The sequence below is a fragment of the Physella acuta genome, unplaced genomic scaffold (genome assembly GCF_028476545.2).
Source record: "Physella acuta isolate Inbredline_101_S28 unplaced genomic scaffold, ASM2847654v3 ptg000063l, whole genome shotgun sequence".
Taxonomy (NCBI): Eukaryota; Metazoa; Mollusca; class Gastropoda; family Physidae; genus Physella; species Physella acuta.
The window spans coordinates 802,135-825,000 of NW_026731583.1; the positions used below are offsets into that span (position 1 = coordinate 802,135).

The window sequence follows — 22,866 nt, forward strand, 5'->3', positions numbered from 1 at the left end:
GGGGGGGGTCCGAAAAAAATTGACTTGTGTTGACAGGGGAGGGGGGTTGGCCCAGTGTGGACGTCCACACATTAAATCTAACATTATTTTTGGTAGTGTGAAAGAAAAATATTTCCTAGCGAAGCTAAAGTTCAACTGTCCTATCTCTCTGGCCCACCACCCAGCTTGGGTCTATGACCTGGCTTAACCTCGAATACAATAGGATCCAATTACATGTTCCCCCACATTTGCATCCCAGGTCAAATACCAGGCGACCTGCATTGCCCTAGCCTACACTTCTCTAGGTAGGCGGGGTCATCCCAGTTCAGTGAGACGGGAGAGGGGGGGGGGGGGCGTTAGCACGCTGTCCCTGTTCAGGTGTGTGACAGGGGGGGGGGGCGTTAATACACACTAGCATCAACGTTGGACTCAGTAATATAACAGTGTCAATGCGACTACAAGTGTGCGAAATAATGGCTAGTCAAAACACCGCGAAATATGCTAAATTAAATGATTTGTATCAAAAGGCTTATCCTTCCAAATTGAAATATCAACTTCAAAAAGAGGTTAATAGCCTATGGCTTAATTTAAAGAGGCAGCCAGAAGAACAATTTGTGACTTATAAGCGTCTTTTATAGTGCTGCTAGTATTCCAGGACCCTCATTCCTTGTAGGTTGTGTGATGGTGGGCATTATTTCCTCCATATTAAAAAAAGTATCAGAAATTGATACACGTGACCGTTTATTTTGTAAATGTTGTAAATTAAAAATATTAATATAGTTTTCTATAGCCTAAATATATTCTTTTAATTTATCCAAAGTACTTTTAAAATTTATTACAATTTAAAACCTAGCAATGAATCAGTATTGGTTTGATTCCAAATAAAAGCTATTACAATAAAACAAGCTTTCATCATATATTTTTGTAAACACATTTTATTGTAAATCTAGACACGAAGATCAATAAAACACATTTGTACCGGTATTTGTAATATTATATATACTCTGAGTATAAACACACTTAATGCAGTTGTTTGAGTAATAGTGGAAGAAGATTATGCAAAAAATTATAGTCAGTGTGGACGTCCACGGGGGGTGGGGGTGGGGTGTCCGTCAAAAGGGGACGTTTGTGGACAGGGGGAGGGGGGGGGGGTCCAAAATCCCAAAAAAGTGTGGACGTCATAAATGGATGACCCCCTAACCCTAACGCAGGTCACTGCGCATGCGCAGAACAATTGAATTTCGTATTTTCTGCCGAAGCATCTTTTTACCAGTAGGCCTAAGGGGCCCTAGTCACTTCACACTTCACACGATTTTGCTTCCGCGTCACTTTATCATGTCGGATGCTGTTGAGATCATGAATGAACTAGTCTAGATCTAGACTAGATCTACTTCTCCACTAATCTCAGTTTACTTTTAGACCTTGATGTGATCTAGATCTATGCTTTTGTGATCTGCCGCTTGCTGGTAATTTTTTTATCTATTATTGAATTTATTAGGCCTTTCTGCACCATGCCCAACCGCAACGCTGCGGTCGCACTCGGTTATAGCTACTTTATTTTTGTTTTATGCAAAATCGCAGTGTTTGGCACGTCGTATTATCATTTATGAACACGTCTATGTATAGTTCATTCTATTTCGATTTTCTGAAAATTGATTATAAATTTTTAAAAGTTGCATGGCACACATTTTCTCCTTTTACACTCTCTCGGATGTACAGAGTTCGGGATTAGCGGCAAAACTTGAACCAATCAACAGTTAGGTAAAATGTTACGCTAAAAATAGCTTCTAGATACATATATTATCGCTAACTGTAAATGTCAATGGGGTTTTCTCTTCTAAAATTAGAAAAGGGGTGATTACATGATTTTTGGTCCCTATCGGTTCCCTTACCCAGATTGCGCTCACAACTCAAAATATTGCTTATTAAATAGGTATTTGGTTTAAAATGTTAAATAGATCTCTGGAAGGAGGGGGAAAAGCATGACCTAGTTTGCCATAAGGCTCATTGGACATGCCAGACTCAGCGGGAGTCATGTGACCAGGCAAGCTTCACCTGACTTGCTCGGCTTAATTGCCCGCGGCTAGTAATGTACGCAAAAGTTTCCTCATTGTCAAGGCTTTAATATTATAGAAGTATATTGTGAAATATTTGTGTCAAATATTATAAATAACCGAATAACAAACCAAAATCAATGGCTAAATATATCAATATACTACATAGGCCAGAAATGAACTTTAAATTTAAACATTGTAAACTGCCTAAATAATAAGTGTGCACAGTCTAAGTAATTAAAATACATAGGCCTAAATATTAAATATGGATGATTTTAAAATAGGAACTATAAGGTATAACGCCAATTTTTTGTATTACCAATATCTGCCACCCCTATTCATTAATTATTTTTTTTAAAGTTATTTATCAATCTTGGTTACTTTTAGCTATCTACATTCATTTCTAAGCTATTTTTATATGCTTCTGTTAAGTTTCATTGAAAAATGTTAAAAAATTATCTAGATATCCACTCATGAAATCAGGTCACAGGACTAGGAGTTTTTTCTTCATTAGCTATGCCACACGGACCCATGACTTTGGAATTTTTTTTCAGTCATTATGACTTTGCACAGAAAGTTTATATATGCTAAATTGACTTAGTTTACCATTGTCCTAGCTATTACTGATACTTTAAAAAAAAAAAAAATTTAATTTTTCATCAAACTGCCGAATCTATATAAACAGCAATCATTTTGTAAAATAGAGTGGCTTCCCCTGAATCTTGCGCTATAAGTTTACATAAAAAAAGCTTAAACAAGATGGCTGCTATAGTAAATGAACATGGTTGCGTCTGTTGGAAATATCGCTAGTCTTCATTTATTAGGCCTACTGAAAAGTTTTAATTCAATTGTTTAAAAACTGGCAGATCTACATAAATGAAACAAGGAAACATTTTTGTATTTTTCAAAACATAAATCCTCCTCAAAATGTGAAATAATTATTACAATTTAAGGAGTCACCTGTTTTTCACTTTTAAGTCGCAGGTGATTTTATGTAGGCCTACCTAAAACGATAGATTAGGCTACCTAATTTATTTATGTATTCAATTTATTCAATTACGGTAACAATAGTAGGCACGGAGGCCTTTTTTCTAATTGGCCGTTTTAAAATAAACTAATGAAACAACATCTTAATAACAGCATTTAAAAAAAGCAATAGCATAATATTATTAATATCGATATAGCAGTAACATAGCACTAAAAATGTGGAATAAAGAAATAATATTACAAAGTTATAATACAAGATGAGATAAAATAAGAATATAGGCCTAATAGATGAATGAGAAATGTTTCAATGAGTCAGTTAGAGAGGTCATTAAATAATTGTTTTTTCAGTTTAAATTTGAATATATTTTCAGATCAGATAGTTTTATTTTGTTAGGAAGATTGTTCCACAAATTAGAACCAGAGTAGGCGAAGCTATGTTTCTGGAAAAAAGTTGTATATGGGATCGGTAAATTAAGACGACGATTTAATTTTGTGTTAAAAGAAAATAGGTCTGATTAGTAAGAGGGGGCTGTTTCGTGAAATATTTTACATAAAAAAATTGCTTTAGTATATATAATCTTTTTATTTAATGGAAGTATATTAGTTGTAATAAAAGAATCAAGGCTACTAGACAAGCCAGTAACCAGTTTTATAGCCCTTTTTTGTAGTGATAGTAGAGGATGCTGCTTAGTTATAAAGTTATAAAGCTACCGCTCCACACTACAGAAGCATAATCCAACCTAGATTGAATAAAAGCTTTATAAAAAACCAGCTTGCTCCTATAGTCCAGAAAGTTCATTATCCTTGCTAGTTGAATAGTTGTTTTTAATAGGGACATTTTTAGAAGATGGACATGACTGGACCAAGTGAGATTGTGATCTATAACCAATTCTAGGCATTTGTAACTATCAACCTGTTCAATGTTTGTATTGTCTATAGTAATGCGTAATGAGGTGGAAGGTAGATGAAGGCGTTTCTGATGAGTTGTAATAATCATTGACTTGGTTTTATCGGGGTGAAGTGAAGTTTACTTTTGTTAAATTTTGTCCAAGTAGCAAGCTGATTGGCACATGTTTGAAGTTTGTAACTGAGTCAGCATTGTCTGCAAAGACATGTAACGAAGTATCATCAGCGTCGATGTGCAATGCAAGATTATTAATGTATAATGAAAAAGGAAAAGGACCTAAGATTGAGCCCTAGGGAACCCCTATATTGACATATTTCAGTGAAGAGATGGTATTAAGGTGAAACACGCGTTGAGATCTGTTAGACAAATAGGAGAGAAGTAACCTAACTGTAAATTCGTGGAATTTGTAAGGATATAGTTTTTTAAGAAGTATGCTGTGATCAATGGAATCAAAGGCTTTTCTGAAATTGACGAGCAGCGTGCCCCAAAGTAGGTTTTTGTTAATATTTTTAAGCCAGTTTTCATTCATTTTAATCAAAGCAGTGTGACAAGAATGAAACTTTCTAAACCCAGACTGAATACTATGGAAAGGCTTATGCCTTTCTAGTTAGTTTGACATGCATTTGTTTATATGTATTTCTAGTGGCTTGGAGAGAGAAGAAAGTATAGAAATTAGCCTGTAGTTATTAGCATCTTGGATGTTACCTTTTTTTTGTAGTGGTATATCCTTAGCATGCTTAAAATATTTTGGGTAATATTGCTTGGCAATACAGAGGTTATAGATATAGGTTAAAACATCAGAGATTATTGGAGCTGAAATCTTCAATACTTTACTGTAGATGTCGTCAAATGAAGTTGTTGTAGACAGTTTAAGAGAGCTTAGGCTAACATGAACAGTGAGCCGCGGAATTATCAGCTCTGCCCTACCACGGTGAGCAGAATTACAAAAATGTTTAAGCTCCTCACTGATAGTGTAATCAGCATCTGTGTTGAGCGCTACAGATGATATGAAATGATAGTTGAAGTCATCAGCAGATATCTGGCAATGTCCAGCTGTATCGCATGTGCGTTTTTTTCTAATTATTTGATTTATGGCAATCCAGATAGATTTGGAATTAGGTTTGCCTGACAATAACTTATTAAAATACTCTTTCTTCGACCTACGCACGAGCAGTTTGACATAATTTTGTTGCTTAAAAAGTCCACAGTAGTTCCATATCATCTAAGCCAGTCTCTTTTATTAATTGCAGATTTGATATTGTTGTTAAACCAAGAAGGTTTGTTTGTAGTCTTAACCCTTTTAGAGATTTTAGGTATATTTTTATCATATATAGTATAAAAAATACGAAGCCATTCAGAAATGGCTAGATCTGGACTATTGTAATTGTAAACGTTGCAGATGGGGGCAGCCAATAAATCCACAAGAAAAAGATTTTCATTAAATTTTCTAAAGAGCGATAATTTATAGTGATGTGTTGCCGCGAAGGTACACCCAATCTTTTCGGCAAAAATGTACAACAAACAGGGAAGTGCTCACTAACACCACAAGAGGGGACACAGACCTCTATTAGATTGCAGTCAGGTGATGCGTAATGTGAAAAACAGGTGACTCCTTAAATTTTAGTAGGCCTAATTATTTCACATTTTTAATTTTTAATAGGATATTAGTTTTGAAATTTACATAAATGTTTTTAAACAATTGAATTAAAACTTTTCAGTAATAAATAAAGACTAGCGATGTTTCCAACAGATGCAACCATGCTCATTTACTATAGAATCAAGCAGACATATTGTTTAAGTTTTTTTTTTTTTTTGTAAAACTCTATTTTACAAATGGCTGCTGTTTATATAGGAAATCTTGCTTGCAAACACTGCCGTTTAAAGTCAATTTACGGATTTAAACAAATAGGCTAATAGCAAGCTGTACGCTTCTTTAAATAATTTAACGTAGGCTTTATTTTTATTCAAGCTACCTTACATCTAGTTGTCTATCATTATCAGTGTTTACGATTTAATAACCCACATTAATGTGGGCAAATTTCAAACATCGTCATCACCAGCGTAATCGCCGCCCCGTTTTCTTGTTAAAAAAAATCTTGACAAGTGGAGGGTTCACTGTAAGTTCAGTTATATCAGCAGCCCTAGAGCAATCATCATAGCATGGACAATTGCTATTCGCAATGACGTCACGGCCAATCTTAAATAGCATTTTTGTTCCTGCTGTGACATGTGCTCTAGGCCTACTATATTCTGACCTGAAATGAACTCACTGTGATCTTTCTACCATTTCTTGTTTGGGAGGGAGGGAGAGATACAGGTAACAAATTCAAATTGTAATAGCAGTCTACTACTATTAAGCAAAAAGCATACATATTGATGTGGCTTGATTATTATCAAGGTGGTGATTTTTGGCTCAAATGTTTTTTCAAGTAATTTCAAAACCCCTTTTAAATATTTAGTAGACTCCTTCTAATTTAAGCTTATCGGGTCTAGGTCTATAACATTTTCCATCACTTGAACTAGTATTTTCAGGTTTAGTGTAAAAAAATAATTGATACTTATGTCCATATTAAAGAAGCTAAGACATTATCATTAGTTTGATAACTTAGTGGGCAACTCAATCATAACATTTACATTTGCTATATGTTAAAAAAAATTCCCCTTTTTTTGTTATACTAGCAAATTAAAAGCATATTATGTGCAAGAATATAGGTATAATTTTATTCACATATATGATTATAATATGTCAGCTACCTTTTTGTTTGCTGTAGCTTGTTGATTATATTAAACTAACCATGGGTACCCGTTTCACTAGAATTATATGCCTATATATTTTTACTGTTATACTTATTTTGAAAAAAAAAATTATTAAATCCATATACTTACCGCCACAAAACTTTTATGCAAGCACATATATTTGTTCCCTGTCATACAAATAAAAAAGTTATTGCAAATGTTGCTTTATGGCAACTTTTTATGATTTTTAAAGCCGCCATGTTTTTTTTTAATTATCAATAGGAATCCTGTTCACAACAATTGATTTGGTTCAAATTTTTATCTCTCCCTGGCTAACAGGATTTGAATTTAAGTGAGAGAGAACAAAAACTTACAAGTCCTATTCTGTAACAAAATTAAAAAAACATTTAGTGCGAATTAGTACCAAGCTACATGAAGAGAGCAAAGGTTTATTAAGCTGTTTATCACAATTTACAACTGTAATTAAAATTAATTTTTAAACTTTTATTACATATTTGGATAAGATTAAGCACTTATTATTTACAATTAAAAACTAACAATAGCAAATCAAGTTTTGATTTTTGTTATTGTTAATATCTTAGTATTTCTATTTTTATAAATAGTTTAAAAATAACTGGTAGCTCAAGATATTAATCTGCAGTTCTTATGTATTTGCATTTAACTGGTCATCTATTTTCATATCAAATCTTAGTAAGTAATCATTAGTTATCAGATTAACGAAAGTCTGGCATGTGTTGCAATTATTGCCATGTTATTAGTAGTAAGTTGTTTTGGCTAACATTTACATTGGTTTAACATTTATGTTTTTTTAATCATCAGTTCTGAGATGCTATCCAGCATGGAGATGGAAACAGATGTGTTATCTGCAGTTTCATCTACTGTAGATATACAGTCAGATGAGTTTTCATCTTCTGAAGATTTGAAACCTGATATATCAACCATAGTATTATCATCTTCTGAAGACATAAAAACAGAATTAACATTTTTTAATTTCCAGGATATAAAACCTGACATGACATTTAAAAACCCTCAAGATGTTAAACCTGATGTTACAACAGAATTTTCTACTTCTGAAGACGTAAAAGCAGAATTATCAACATTGTTTTATTTCCAGGATATAAAACCTGATGTGACATTTAAAAACCCTCAAGATGTTAAACCTGATGTTACACCAGAATTTTCTACTTCTGATGACATAAAACCAGAATTATCATTTTTTAATTTCCAGGATATAAAACCCAACAAGTCATCTAATACTTCTCAAAATTTTAATCCTGATATTACATTTTCAATTGAAAAAATTAATAAAAAACCTGTGACAGCAGCATTTTCAACTGAAAATTTAAAACCAGAATTGTCAACTACTGAAAATTTAAAACAAGACTTAGCTAAAGAATTTTTATTTTTTGAGGACAAACAACAAAATGGACTTGAAGAAAATCTACAAATGTCTATGGACAAAAATAAGGTGGTTCATTGTCATCAAATATTTTCTCAAAGTTCTAATATTAATATGCATAAAAATGTCCATTCTGGAGATAAGCCATATGAATGTGATGTTTGTCATAAAAGATATACTCAAAGTTCTACTTTAAGAACACATATAAAGATTCATTCAGGAGAAAGGCCTTATGAATGTGATGTTTGTCACAAAAAAGTTAGTGATAAGAAGGGTCTATTACGACATAAATTTATTCATTCTGGAGAGAAACCACTTGAATGTGATGTTTGTCATAAAAGGTTTTCTCAAAGTTATTATTTAAGAAAACATAAAAAGGTTCATTCAGTAGAAAGGCCTCATGAATGTGATGTTTGTCATAAAAACTTTGTGGGTATGAAGGATCTATTACATCATAAAATTGTTCATTCTCAAGATAAGCAATATGAATGTGATGTTTGTCATAAAAGGTTTTCTGAAAAATCTAATTTAAAAACACATAAAAAGGTTCATTCAGAAGTAAGGCCTTATGAATGTGATGTTTGTCATAAAAATTTTGTGGATATGAAGGATCTATTGCGTCATAAAATTGTTCATTCTGAACATAAGCTATATGAATGTGATGTTTGTCATAAAAGGTTTTCTGATAGTTCTAATTTAAGACAACATAAAATGATTCATTCAGGAGAAAGGCCGCATGAATGTGATGTTTGTCATAAAAGGTTTTCTCAAAGTGGTAATTTAAGAACACATAAAATGATTCATTCAGGAGGAAGGCCTCATGAATGTGATGTTTGTCATAAGAACTTTGCGCAGAAAAAGGGTCTATTACGACATAAAAAGGTTCATTCAGGAGAATGTCATGTTTGTCACGAAAGATTTAGTGATAAGAAGGGTCTATCACAACATAAAAAAGTTCATTCAGGAGATAAACCACATGAATGTGATGTTTGTCTGAAAAGATTTTCATATAGTTCTAATTTAAGAGAACATAAAAACGTTCATTCAGGAGATAAGCCGCATGAATGTGATGTTTGTCATAAAAGGTTTTCTCAAAGTTCTAATTTAAGAACACATATAAAGATTCATTCAAGAGAAAGGCCTCATGAATGTGATGTTTCTCACAAAAAAGTTAGTGATAAGAAGGGTCTATTACAACATAAATTTATTCATTCAGGAGATAAACCACATGAATGTGACGTTAGTGGATATGAAGGATCTATAACGTCATAAAATTGTTCATTCTGAAGATAAGCAATGTGAATGTGATGTTTGTCATAAAAGGTTTTCTCAAAGTTCTAATTTAAGAACACATAAAAAGATTCATTCAGGAGAAAGGTTACATGAATGTCATGTTTGTCACAAAAGATTTAGTGATAAGACCTTTGCGCAGAAGAAGGGTCTATTAGGACATAAAAAAGTTCATTCAGGAGATAAGCCGCATGAATGTGATGTTTGTCATTAAAGGTTTTCTCAGAGTTCTAATTTAAAAAAAATTTTTCAGGAAAAAGGCCTCATGAATGTGATGTTTGTCATAAAAACTTCAAGGTTAAGATGGTTGTATTACAACATCAAATTATTCATTCAGGAGATACGCAATATGAATGTGATGTTTGTCTTAAAAGATTTTTCGAAGTTCTGATTTAAGACAACATAATAAAGTTGATTCAGGAGAAAGGCCACTAGAATGTAATGTTTGACATCCAAGGTTTTCTCATATTTCTTGTTTATCTTCACACACAAACATTTTTTATAGAGAAAAGCCACATGAACGTGATTTGTCACAAAAACTTGACTCAGAAGAATAATTTGTTATGACATGTGTTCTTACAGGTTATAAGCCATATGTATGTATAAAAGATTTTCTCAAAGTTCTTATTTAAGTGCACTTGAAAAGTCATTCAAGAGACAAGCTACAAGAGACCGTCCCTGAGTCCACCCAACTCTGATGGGTACCTAACTCACGTTAAGGAAAGTAAAGGCGGCTGGACATAGTGCTGACCACACTATCTCTTCATATGCCAAGGTCACAGAAACAAGTGAACTCTACTTCACTTGCCCAAAAGACCGTCAGGTTTGGAAATGGAACTTTTTTAACACCAATTTAATTAATTTTTAACACAATAAATTAATTCTAAAGCAAATTATTATTAAATACCGTTTTATATTTTTTTTCTCATCACATAACTTTATTTAGCGGTTATCCAATAGTGGGCCATAGTTTATCAATTTTTATATTTGTATAATGAAAAGGGTTTTTTTGTGGAAAAGTATACAACAGGGGTCGGCTTGCGTCGAGCTGCGTTAGGCTCTTTTGATGTAAAAATTTGGCTCTTGTCTTGAGTTCCATACACACGTTATTTCATTTTCAAAACTCTTAACAAATATTATACTGTAAAAAAAAACTTTAAACGGGATAAAAATATTCAGAGAACAATGAGAGTAGGTGTGGTAGAAAATGTACAGACAGCTGACAGCCACTTGGGCATCAGACCTGTTTAAAAACAGGTGCAAAAACGAAAAAAGGAACTCCGAAGTTTCACTTTTGTAAGACAAATCTTGATTGGCTGTATGGATCTCTGAGATCGATCCTCTCAAAATTACACTTAATAAAAATGTTATAGTATTTAATTTGTACTCAAAACTTTGTCAATTATTTAAGTCAATACAATTTTTAGGGGCCTAAATAATTTTTTTTTGACCATATAACTTAGTTCAGCCATGTTTGTTGTCATTTTCAGTGATTAAATGTACACAACAAATTGTTTCAGGTGTTTTTTTGTTCAGTTACTGTCAATGCTAAAATCATCAAATAGGCCCTACATCCAATTTTAGTTAAATTCAACAAAAATCAGTCACCTTTTTTATAACCATATTTATTTTAGTAACATTGTGCCTACAAACAAATGCTTTTAAAACAAATTAAAATAATTGATGGGCCTTTCAAATAATTTCTAGACTATTCTAGGTTTTGTCCATTAAATTTGTTTTATTATGTATTTATCTCTGTTGTTACAGCTTAAATACTTTTCACCGATTTTCCTATATTTTTATTAGCACTGTACTATAAACACTTAGATTTAGATCTAGATCTGCACAAAAATCATAATATGTGCATGTGTCATTTGACATTTTTGCATAACTTCAGCCAAAAAGATAATTGTCTGAAATATTTAGGGTAAATGTTCTAAATTTATCATTAGAAAGAAAACCCACACAAGTTTAATTAATTCAATTTCTGCTCTTTTCTAATAACCTTACCTATTATTTGCTACACTATTATCTTCATGCTTTAACAAACCTGTTTTCATTTAAAATAGGGAACCTATAGTTTTGTAATTTAAATGTAAGTGTTAGGACAGATTTAGAATCTAGTCCTTATATACTAGACACTTACCCATAGGTTAAATTGTAGGTCTACACCAGGGGTCTCCAAACTACGGCCCGCGGGCCGGATGCGGCCCGCGAGGTCCTCTCGTCCGGCCCGCGGAGATCTTTTTGTCCACGGAAAAAACGTTTGTTGGTGATGGCTGAGGAACTTTGCTCAGAAAAATCACGACATGCCTGGAAGAAACTGGCCCCCGAACTGAAATTTGATAGTTAATGCGGCCCTTGGACTGAAAAGTTTGGAGACCCCTGGTCTACACTATTCTCAAAACTATGCCATATATTTTTATATAGGCTAGAAGTCTATATATTTTGATTAATTATTTTTGAAATAACAGGCTTCACAAACAAATAAATTACAGATAGGCACTGATTTTCAGTAATCATTTTAAAAGAATTAGTCATCATTCTTACCACTACTTGATCAATGGAATAAATGCTGGATTGGTCTAGCTGTAGAGAGCTAGACTGCTAACCTGTAAGTCTCAGGTTTAACTCACATAAGTATATCATTAGGGTAAGTAATGGCAGCTGGGCATAGTGCTGACCACACTATCTGTTCATATGCCAAGGTCACAGAAACAAGTGAACTCTACTTCACTTTCCCTGTAGACCTTCTGGTTTGAAAGGGAAATTTACTTACTTACTATTTATACTCCTCTAATTATTCTTCTTCGTTCTTAATTTTATTGTTGGAATGGATACCCCTCTATCACAAGGAAGGATTACGTGTCAACTGGTTATGTTCATTGAGGCCATTGACTCCGATTTCAGCCTGCTTTTTTTTGGATTTGCTTCCATAGCCTTTGTCCAACCAAGAACAAACTACAAGGCAGCAGTTGTTTGATTTTGGAGTTGTCTCTTCTAGAAGAGTGGCTGTCCCCAGCTAACGAGCCTCATCTGCCCGAGGGTTTGAACTCGTGACTTTTCAGTTTAGCAACCATGAGCTTTACCACCTCGACATTGCCGACCCCACTCGCCTAATAATTAGGCAAAATAATTATTCTACTTTGTATATATCATTTACTTTTTTGCCCATTCCAATGGGGCTGCCACAGAAAGCTCCCTCCACTTAATTTTTTTTGCTATATGCATACCTAAATTAAAAGTCTAGGGTTAGTAATGAATGAATACTTAAAAAGTGTTTAAATAGTTTTAAAATTGAAAAAAAAATTACTAGAATCTACATGTAAATAGTTGAACTGCAAAATCATTGATATGCAAAAATGTTCCAAGCTGACAATGACATTAGACTAATCACTTGATTTAGTCCATAATTTGTGGCAGCATTTTTTTTATAACTTATAGAAGAATCATCTATGGTCATCAAATGGTGAACTAATGATACATCGAATTTTCTTAACTCAGTAATTCAACCAATTCTCTACATAGAGAAAATGCATCATTCTTATATCCTCTCACATCTTGTGGGTATATTTAGCTTCTATTTATATAGGCTTATATATTTTTAGAAATTTTAATTGAAAGGGTTTATTTTAGAATTTTCAAGATAGGTTTGTTTAATTTAATATATTGTTAATTTTTACTAATTATTTCAAGCACTGCATGGCAGAATTGATAGTATGAAAAGCTATCAAGTATGTGTTATGTGCTTAAAACTTGTCTTGGGTTTTTTTTTTGTTATTAGTGCTAATGCCATGCCATTAATATTATATTTCTTGTATGCATTATATCTTACTTAAGTTTAGGGCCAAGGGTTGGAGTTAGGGTTAGGGCTAGAGATAGTCCAAGAAAATAACATTACTGATTTTTTTTCAATTCAAAAATTAGGAATTTTAGCGAAATTAATTAAAAAAGTTTTTTTGGCATAGAAAATCTACTTTTCATGAAGAATTGTCATTGTTTTAATAAAGTTTTATGGAAGAGGAAATATGCAAATTGCTTACATCTTCTCATTTCCTTTCAAAGAAATAAACTTTTTTTTTTCTGTCAACCAATTGACAATATATATAACCGTGACTGGATATCTAAGCACATTGGGTAATTTATCTATGGTTTGCTAAAATAAGCAATATTGTAAAATTTGCGTATTTGAAGAATATATAGAGTATTAATCTGTAGTCCTGAACTATTGATAGCTTTGGCAATACTGGTAATGTTTAGATCACATCAAATTGAGTGAAAAGTGAGTGGATAGATCAACAGACCTTATGCCATTAATTCTGCCATTTCATTAATAATACTTTGTTTCGACTATAAAATCACTTCTTTTCACTTTAACATTTATAACAATTTTATTCATCAGTTGATTTATAAAAAGCAGAGAAGCATGGAAGAGGAAACAGAACATTCAGCTGCAATTTTCTCTATTGTAGATGAACAGTCAAACAAATTAACAGAATTTTTAAGCTCTGAAGATTTTAAATCACATCTATCAACAATATTTTCATCTTCTAAAGACATAAAAACAGAATTTACATTTTCACCTATTGTTGATGCATAACCCAACATGACATTCCCATGAATATGATGTTTGTCATAAAAGGTGTTCTAGAAGTTCTAATTTAAGCACACATAAAAAGGTTCATTCAGTAAAAAGGCCAAATGAATGTGATGTTTGTCATAAGAACTTTGCGCAGAAGAAGGGTCTACTGCAACATAAAATTGTTCATTTTGGAGATAAGCCATATGAATGTGGTATTTGTCATAAAAGTTTTTCTCAGAGTTCTAATTTAAGTGTACACAGAAGAGTTCGTACAAGCCTTATGAATGTGAACTTTGTCATAATAGATTTTCTCAAAAATCTAGTTTGAATACATATAAAAAGGTTCATGCAGAAAAAAAAGCCTTATGAATGTAATATTTGTCATAAAATACTTTTTTTTAAAAAATAGTTAAACTAGTCATTATAAAATTCAGTCAGGAGATAAATCATAAATTCCTTAACACTCACAACTTTAGTTTTTAATGTTTGACACTCTCCCCCATTTTCTTAACTTATGCCAAACAGTTATATAGCATACACATTTTAAATTTGAAGGGAAAAAAGACTAAATCTGCTGCTATTTTTATTGGTTTTTTATGTCTTGTTAGTTATTATGTGTTACATAGATGTTACTAATGTATCTAGAATGTCTAGTTTTAGTGTGTGGTGTAGTCTTGTTGATGCAGCGAGTTTTCTATGAATGGAGTCTTGAGAGAAGACATATCTTAACAATGAAATGAATGTTTTCTACTGTTATATTCAAAGTGCTACAAAATAAGTAATATAACAGCTGCAATAATTATATTTTAACAATATTTATCTTATTTTAGCATGATTTATGCTTAGTTGTATTTTAATTTAATATTAAATAATATAATTTATACTAAAGTTAAATGTCAAAGGATTGTAGCTTTACATTAATCAAAATTGCTAAAACATGTTGATATGTATGTATTATGTATATTTATATTTTATTTATACTTTAATGAAATATCAATGGATTATTATAACTTTACATCAATCAAAATCGCTAAAACGTATGTCAATATTACTCAATATGTATATAGATCTATGTTTATATTTTATTTCTACATTAGTGAACTATCAAGTATCAATTGTTTGTTACTTTAAACCAATGAAATTTACTAAGACTAATGTCAATATATATAAATATCATTTCTTCTAAAGTGAAATGTCAATGTTGATTGTAATTTTAAATCAATTAAAATTGCTAAAACCTATGTCATTATTGTCATGTCAATATCTATATATATATATTTAAAAATAATCTATCTACAACACTATCTGTATGTTTAAAGTATGTTAACCAATGAGTTTTGAATGCTGGGGTGGGTTTACACTCCTGTGATGCTGTAATGCCTGAACATACCAGGTAGTTGAAGGTTAGACAACAAAGGTTTGTTTGGACACTAGATACAAAGTTAACACTAGACAATTTATCACTTGTTTTAATATTTTTCTTCTGATTATATATATCAGAAAAAGAGAAGAAACCAGCTATTTTCCTCACCTTCAACATAGTTCAAAATATAAAATCAATATATGTTAACCTGTCTAATCTAGGGTACTGCAAATTGAAACAGACTGAATGAGTATGTACAGTTGATTCTATATATATATATATATATATTTACTTAATAATCGCCCTATGACTTCATCATAATTAAAACATAATATAAAACAATTGTTGAAATTATTACAAAACTTCAAATAGAAAATGGGATATTTAATATAATTTTCCTAAGCCTTTTTAAGACCACTATCACAGATTACCATACATTGAATGTTAAGTTAAAATTATGTTTCTCCAATGCAAGTACTCTCATGGCTGAGTGGGGAGATACTATATATAGATCTAGCAGAGGCGTAGCGAGGGCGGGGGTGCGGACCGAAACGGGTGACACCATTTAGGGGGGGGTGACACCAAGTTAAAAAATAGTAATATAAATAGAGAAAAGTTTGAGAGGGGGAGGGGGGTGCAAATTGAAAGTTTGAGAGGGGTGCAAATCGAAAATTGAAAGTTTCTCCTCGGGAAGAATCGCTACGCCTCGGGGGGGGGTGGGGGGGGGGGTGTGGGGGTGGGGGGGGGGTGACACTATTAAGTGCCGCACCGGGTGACACCCGACCTCGCTACGCCACTGAGATCTAGTAATACTGCACAGAGTTACATTTCTGGCTCGCTATCACTGGTGCTTCATCGTGAATTGTAACATTCTTTTGTACATATGTCCAAATAATATTTTCAAGCTACGCAACTTCCAAAAACTTGAAATATGCTTATTAATGATGGAGGAAGTTGTGGTCGGATAGTAGAGCATACGACTGCTAACCTGAAGTTCTCGAGTTCGAATCCTGGATTTGTTTCAGTACAGCGTTCCTGAGTTTACCCAACTGTGAATGGCACCTGACACACGTTTGTTAGCTAGGATCTAAAGGACAGTTTACTCACTAATGACTGTTTGTGCTTTACTGTGTTGAGTCGTGTTGTGGACACTTTAGTTAGCAGGTCCAATCAAACCGGACAGGTGTGAGTGTTTGGAAAGGTGGATTTTTCCCTATACTCTCAGGATAAATGATCTCAGGACAAATGATCTCAGGACAAATGATCTCAGGACAAATGATCTCAGGACAAATGATCTCAGGACAAATGATCTCAGGACAAATGATCTCAGGACAAATGATCTCAGGACAAATGATCTCTGGACAAATGATCTCAGGACAAATGATCTCAGGACAAATGATCTCTGGACAAATAATCATAGAACAAATGATCTCAGGACAAATGATCTCAGGACAAATGATCTCTGGACAAATGATCTCAGGACAAATGATCTCTGGACAAATAATCATAGAACAAATGATCTCAGGACAAATGATCTCAGGACAAATAATCTCAGGACAAATGATCTCAGGACAAATGATCTCTGGACAAATATTCTCAGGACAAATGATCTCTGGACAAATAATCATAGAACAAATGATCTCAGGACAAATGATCTCAGGATAAATGATCTCAGGACAAATGATCTCAGGACAAATGATCTCTGGACAAATGATCTCTGGACAAATGATCTCTGGACAAATATTCTCAGGACAAATGATCTCTGGACAAATAATCATAGAACAAATGATCTCAGGACAAATGATCTCAGGATAAATGATCTCAGGACAAATGATCTCAGGACAAATGATCTCTGGACAAATGATCTCTGGACAAATGATCTCAGGACAAATGATCTAAGGACAAATGATCTCAGGACAAATGATCTCAGGACAAATGATCTCAGGAGAAATTATCTCAGGACAAATGATTTCTGGACAAATGATCTTGGGACAAATGATCTCACGGACAAAAGATCTCACGGACAAAAGATACCAGGACAAAATATATCAGGACAAATAATACCGTGGACAAATGATCTCAGACAAAATATCTCAGACAAAATATCTCAAAGTAAAATAGTTACAGTATTTTGGGTTATTTTTAGTCGATTTTAACATTAACAAAAAATGACTGTCTTAAGGATTTTATTTACATTTTTTACAAATAATAATCCTTATCTTTATCTCTATAACTATCCCTCAAACTATCAATCTCACATCGTCACGGTCATAACACAATTGCCTAAGTCGTTTTCTTGTTTTGAGAAAACTGGAAAAAACTTAATTACTTTAAGAATTACTTCTGCTATGTCACAATGGTACAATTTAAAATAAAAACAGTTTTCTGATTGACTCTTGACTTAGGCGATTTGCCATATTGTACAATTTAATTTAGAGTCAGACGTTAGATCTAATTTACGTTTCAGTCTAGAGTCTATAAAGTTATAAAGAGATAAATATTAGATGAAGCAAATACAATACAGTCCAATGTATCGTTGTACATTAAATACACATTTTAAAAGCACCTGATGTTCAAGTAAATAAATGTATAGATCTCATATTTTCAGATAGCCCTTATCGTTTTAGGTTCCTGTATTTGAGAATACTTAAGAATTTTCGGGATATTTTTTTTCTTTTTATGTTTGAAAACAATTAACATCAGCATTTTATTTTTCCATCGCACACATCCGAAAAACATTAACCTGAAATTATAATTAAAAAATCATCATTAAATAACAAGATAATTAAAATAAGCACTTGTGATTGTTTGGTTGGCTTACCCTTTGCGCAGCAATGAACCATACGCTCCAGCTGTATTTAGGTAAAGTACAATGCCATATGATAGACTTGTTACACCAAAGAAAGGTGGCATCTACATACAAGTCTATTTTATGTTGGTAAGTTTACATTTCATAGTAGGTTTTACATTAGTCATGTTCACATGCGTATCACATGAAGGAGTGCATGTATATAACATCCAGGTGTACATGCGTATAATATCCAGGTGTACATGTGTATAACATCCAGGTGTACATGTGTATAACATCCAGGTGTACATATGTATAATAGCCAGCTGTACATGTTTATAACATTCAGTTGTACATGTGTATAACATCCATGTGTACATGTGTATCAAATCCAGATGCACATGTGTATAACATCAAGGTGTAGGCCCACATATGGATGAATGCTGGGTTTATAACATTCTTGTGTACATATGTGTAGCTGGCAGGTGTATTACCTTCGGGTGTACATGTACCTAACAGTTGTTTAAATTCCAGTCTAACACTTATTGAATTGCTTTTACAATAGTTTTTTTGTTATCAATTCTTAAAACGTTTTGTCAAATTTTCTTTTCGGTAACAATTGTTAGATGACGTCTATAATTTTTTTCTACAACTGTTTCATCTATTTTTGAACCAGAAATCTGATCTAACAAGATGCTACAATCATCGTTGTTCGCTGTTTTAAGTTTCATTATTTTAACTTCTGTGTCCGGTGTGAATGTACAGAGCAATAAAGGATGGCGCCAGCATAAATCTCGCACCAATGTAAATATATTTCGTCTTAAAATCTACAAATTATAAATCTAAAAGCACCAAAAAAAAAAGATTAGTGTCTATCATAAGTCATTATAAAATTAAACATTTTTACAGAATGCAAAGACTTAGTACTAGAATTGGTAGAATGTACCCGAGGTGTTGGCAAGGAAAGCAAAGTTAGCGATAGTGAAGTAGTGAGGAGTAGTGTAAAGGTAAGTGGAGGACTAGGGAAGTAGTGACAGGTAGTGGTGTGAGAAAATGAAGCAGTGTGGGTAAGTGTGAGGGTAAGTGTGAGGGTAAGTGTGAGGGCAAGTGTGAGGGCAAGTGTGAGGGTAAGTGTGAGGGTAAGTGTGAGGGCAAGTGTGAGGGCAAGTGTGAGGGCAAGTGTGAAGGCAAGTGTGAGGGCAAGTGTGAGGGTAAGTGTGAGGGCAAGTGTGAGGGTAAGTGTGAGGGAAAGTGTGAGGGTAAGTGTGAGGGCAAGTGTGAGGGTAAGTGTGAGGGAAAGTGTGAGGGCAAGTGTGAGGGTAAGTGTGAGGGTAAGTGTGAGGGTAAGTGTGAGGGCAAGTGTGAAGGCAAGTGTGAGGGCAAGTGTGAGGGCAAGTGTGAGGGCAAGTGTGAGGGCAAGTGTGAGGGCAAGTGTGAGGGCAAGTGTGAGGGCAAGTGTGAGGGCAAGTGTGAAGGCAAGTGTGAAGGCAAGTGTGAAGGCAAGTGTGAGGGTAAGTGTGAGGGTAAGTGTGAGGGCAAGTCACAAAAGGGTCGAATGGAGTGGGAAAGAAATCTATGGGCAAGTTGAAATGATAGCGAAAATTAATATTGAGCCTGTGTTAACTTCGTCAAGTGGATAAATTGTGTATGATTTGATACAGAGTAGTCAGTTGCTGCTTACCCTCAATAGTCAGCTACGCTGGTGTATTGTGTTAAATAAATTGATCTCAAGCATTTTGTTTACCTAAGAGATATGTTTCCAGCTTAAAACTTGATTTTAACAAACAGTACATAAAGTCATGTACAACTTCCTGTTAGCGGAAATTGTCCAAAAGTTCTCAGAAAACCAGGTATAACGTCCATGTAAATAAAACGGTACATAGCGAGTATAAAGTTGTTGTATCTGAAGGACCTTCAACTTTCCTAAAGTTTTCAAATACGATATAGGAACCCTCATTTTTTATGTTATTATTTTTAAGGCTTTGTATTTATTACTTTCTGATAGTTATTTATGTTAGATAATTATGTAATTTTCATGTTTAATCACAGTTCAGTATCGTCCAGCTTCCCGTGTGATATTTTTAGATTCCAATTTTCTCATCATCTCCTTTCCTTCCCACCTCATCTGCAAACTTCCCCTTCTCATCAACAATTCCCCTTGATCCCCATACAATCACGAACTACATTTCCCATTAATTTGCTACTTTATCTTTTCACTTGTTTCGTTTTTTCATAGTTTGTCCAGTATGAAATTTGATTTTCTTTTTTATAGTATAAATTGCATAAATCCAGAATCGAATTCTAAAAGGAGCAATTTTAGGATAGTTGTTCCTTATTCGTGAAAAAAAAAATTAAACTAAACAAGGACGATAAGTGACAAGAACTAAATTAATGAAGGTGAAATGGATGCGCCTATTTTCTGGTCGATGTTTGCAATTAAGTATTTAATATTGAGCGCTCCTATCTTGCTGTTGGCATTTTACTTGTTTTTTTTTATAAACGAAACAACACAACACAACCAACCCTCTTCATTCCTTTAACCTGCTAAACCACACTATTGTTGTTGTTTTTTTAAATCCACTCAGTATAATATGAATTTTATTCTAAAAATAGTAAATTATCATTAGGTAGCCTACATGGTTGTTTCAGGTAAAAAAATCACTAGATGAAACTACCAGTTTGAGTTTTATATTAGGATAAAACTATTGACAAAGTGAAAGTAAGAAATAAAGATATTAGTATGCCAATTCAATTTTAAATGTTATAATCGTAATTGAAATATTAACTTTCAATATTTTAATAATTAACGAATCAAACACAAATAATTTATAAAGGGACCATAATTCTAAATGGTGTTGAAATAAACGCCGTATTAAAGAAGTATTTCGGTAGATACGACTCAATCTCTCTTTTTGAAATCTAAATTTACTTTTATTATAAAATCATAAAAAAATAAAGTTGTGTTTCCAGTGTCTGGTTGTGCATTTAAAATTTAATGTTTATTCCAGCCAATGTATGGGCTTCCCTTTATATAAACCTCAAACAATTGCCTGAACCCAAGATGCTTTTTCTTTACGTTATTAACTTAAACAATATGGAGCTTGACCAGATGTCTTCAAGTAGTATATTCCGGGTTCACTGTTTTTGTCCGCCCAGAATCCCATGTTTGCGCAGCCATTCCCGTCACAACTGTTACACAGCAGCCCAAACTCCGAAGGTAAGTTAATTTTCACAGAGAGTCCGAACCACAAACTAATCTTCTTAGCACAGGGATAACTCTTGAAGCGACATCTGGAGTTGATGCTCTCTGTGAACAGTTTGTAAGCGCGATTGTGACTGCATTTAAACGCTTCCATCGCACCTGAGAAAATAAAACATGCTCTCAAATGAGTAAAATACTGAAAATATAATTGTGTGTCACTGTATTTATCACCACTCTATGTCCTTCTCTCTTTCTCCCACTTGCTCTCTCCCCCTGTTAAATCCTCGTGTGTTGAGTTGTGTCTGTCCGGTTTGTTCTTGTTTGAGTGTATATATAAGCTACTTATTTGTGAATTCTTTTTCATTACCGCTCAATCCAGAATCTTTGATTGATTTTATTGTGGAGTCGAAGCAGCCAGGCTGGTTATATCCAGAATTTGGGTAGAAGTCAACATGACCCATAGGATCAGTTATTCCGATACCTGTATATGAAAATTATAAGTCAATAACACTATAAATATCACGTATACTATGTTCAAATCACAGAAAATTAACTTCGATCTAGTAGGTTTTGTGAACTTTTTCATGATGGAGCATATTTTATAAAATCTTTAATATAAATTTCGCATCACTTTTGAATAACGTAGATGTTGAAAATTTGAATCGGGTTCTTTTTTCTTTCTAGCTTATACATTTGTTGATAAATAATTTCTTTTATATGCCATTAATTTCTTCAAAAAGGAAAATTGTTGACAACTTACCTGAATCTGGAATTAAAACTCCTATATATGTGTGGATAACGTCCACAAACGAAGCATCAGTAGGGTCAAGTCTAACTGCATTCGAAAGATCAGAAAACAGTGGACTTGCTGGATCCAGACCTGTTGTAAAATTCTATATTAATCATTCACGTTTCTAAGGTTACACATTATACAAATCTACCTTGTGGATAATCATCAGTTCTTGTCTACGTAAACAATACGTTTTCTCTGTTTTAATTATTTTAACAATATAATTTGGAATGTTTAAAATATCGATATGTATATGTTACGTTCAAAGCAAGTCCCCTTTCGGACATTTGTCCCACGTGGGCAAGTGTCCATTTGGGAAAACGGCATTCGGGCAAGTGTCTTTTGGGAATTCGTCACGAATATTCTGAAAAAAATTACTATTTGTACAAATGAACAATAGTAATGTTAAAGAACATTGTACCTGAAATCCTCCCAAGGCCGACAACTCCCTGACCAGCGTTCCCAGCAACATGAGCACCCAGGCTGTGGCCGATGATGTGGAAGTCTTTTGCCGGAACATTATGTGTCCTCTATTTCGTAATGCAAATGTTATGATTATTAATATTATTTTCAACTATTACTTAAAAAAATTCATTTCAATGATTGAAAATGTCCTTGTTAGTTTGTCTTGGATTACCAGTCCTTCAGTCTCTTAAATCTGTTAGTGTTAATAAGTTGTATAAATGCATATCTATTTACATCATTAGTCATTAGAAATTAATTATCACTATAGGGTGTAGGGAACGACGTGGACGACCGAGAGAGTGT

General features: G+C 33.3%; 3 protein-coding genes across 3 annotated transcripts in view; 2 read left to right on the top strand and 1 right to left on the bottom strand.

Moving 5' to 3' along the window:
• Nucleotides 1-5,798: 5,798 nt before the first annotated feature.
• Nucleotides 5,799-13,973, top strand: LOC131950651 (zinc finger protein 436-like). Its single transcript, XM_059312867.1, has 5 exons — nt 5,799-5,874; nt 7,504-8,746; nt 8,892-8,986; nt 9,193-9,253; nt 13,776-13,973. The coding sequence occupies exons 2-5, from the start codon at nt 7,511-7,513 to the stop codon at nt 13,971-13,973; spliced, it is 1,590 nt and encodes a 529-aa protein (XP_059168850.1). The 5' UTR covers nt 5,799-5,874; nt 7,504-7,510.
• A 4,217-nt stretch (nt 13,974-18,190) lies between these two features.
• Nucleotides 18,191-20,268, top strand: LOC131950660 (proline-rich protein 9-like). Its single transcript, XM_059312879.1, has 3 exons — nt 18,191-18,256; nt 19,191-19,629; nt 20,156-20,268. The coding sequence occupies exons 1-3, from the start codon at nt 18,191-18,193 to the stop codon at nt 20,266-20,268; spliced, it is 618 nt and encodes a 205-aa protein (XP_059168862.1).
• An 889-nt stretch (nt 20,269-21,157) lies between these two features.
• Nucleotides 21,158-22,866, bottom strand: part of LOC131950843 (inactive pancreatic lipase-related protein 1-like) — a 5,440-nt gene continuing 3,731 nt past the window's right edge. Inside the window, exons 7-10 of the mRNA XM_059313075.1 lie at nt 22,520-22,628; nt 22,069-22,188; nt 21,676-21,789; nt 21,158-21,467 (exon numbers count right to left, since the gene is read on the bottom strand). Coding sequence (XP_059169058.1) covers nt 21,187-21,467; nt 21,676-21,789; nt 22,069-22,188; nt 22,520-22,628 — 624 coding nt within the window. The 3' untranslated portion in view covers nt 21,158-21,186. The remainder of the gene's footprint in view (nt 21,468-21,675; nt 21,790-22,068; nt 22,189-22,519; nt 22,629-22,866) is intronic.

Coding starts and splice junctions, on each gene's coding strand:
- LOC131950651 (XM_059312867.1), top strand. CDS start 7,511: ATGCTATCCAGCATGGAGATGGAAACAGATGTGTTATCTGCAGTTTCA. Junction 8,747..8,891: donor ATAAGCTATATGAATGTGAT/GTTTGTCATAAA, acceptor TGATTCATTCAG/GAGGAAGGCCTCATGAATGT. Junction 8,987..9,192: donor TTCATTCAGGAGAATGTCAT/GTTTGTCACGAA, acceptor TTCTAATTTAAG/AACACATATAAAGATTCATT.
- LOC131950660 (XM_059312879.1), top strand. CDS start 18,191: ATGCCATATGATAGACTTGTTACACCAAAGAAAGGTGGCATCTACATA. Junction 18,257..19,190: donor TACAAGTCTATTTTATGTTG/GTAAGTTTACAT, acceptor TGTGAGGGTAAG/TGTGAGGGTAAGTGTGAGGG. Junction 19,630..20,155: donor GTGTGAGGGTAAGTGTGAGG/GTAAGTGTGAGG, acceptor GTTTAATCACAG/TTCAGTATCGTCCAGCTTCC.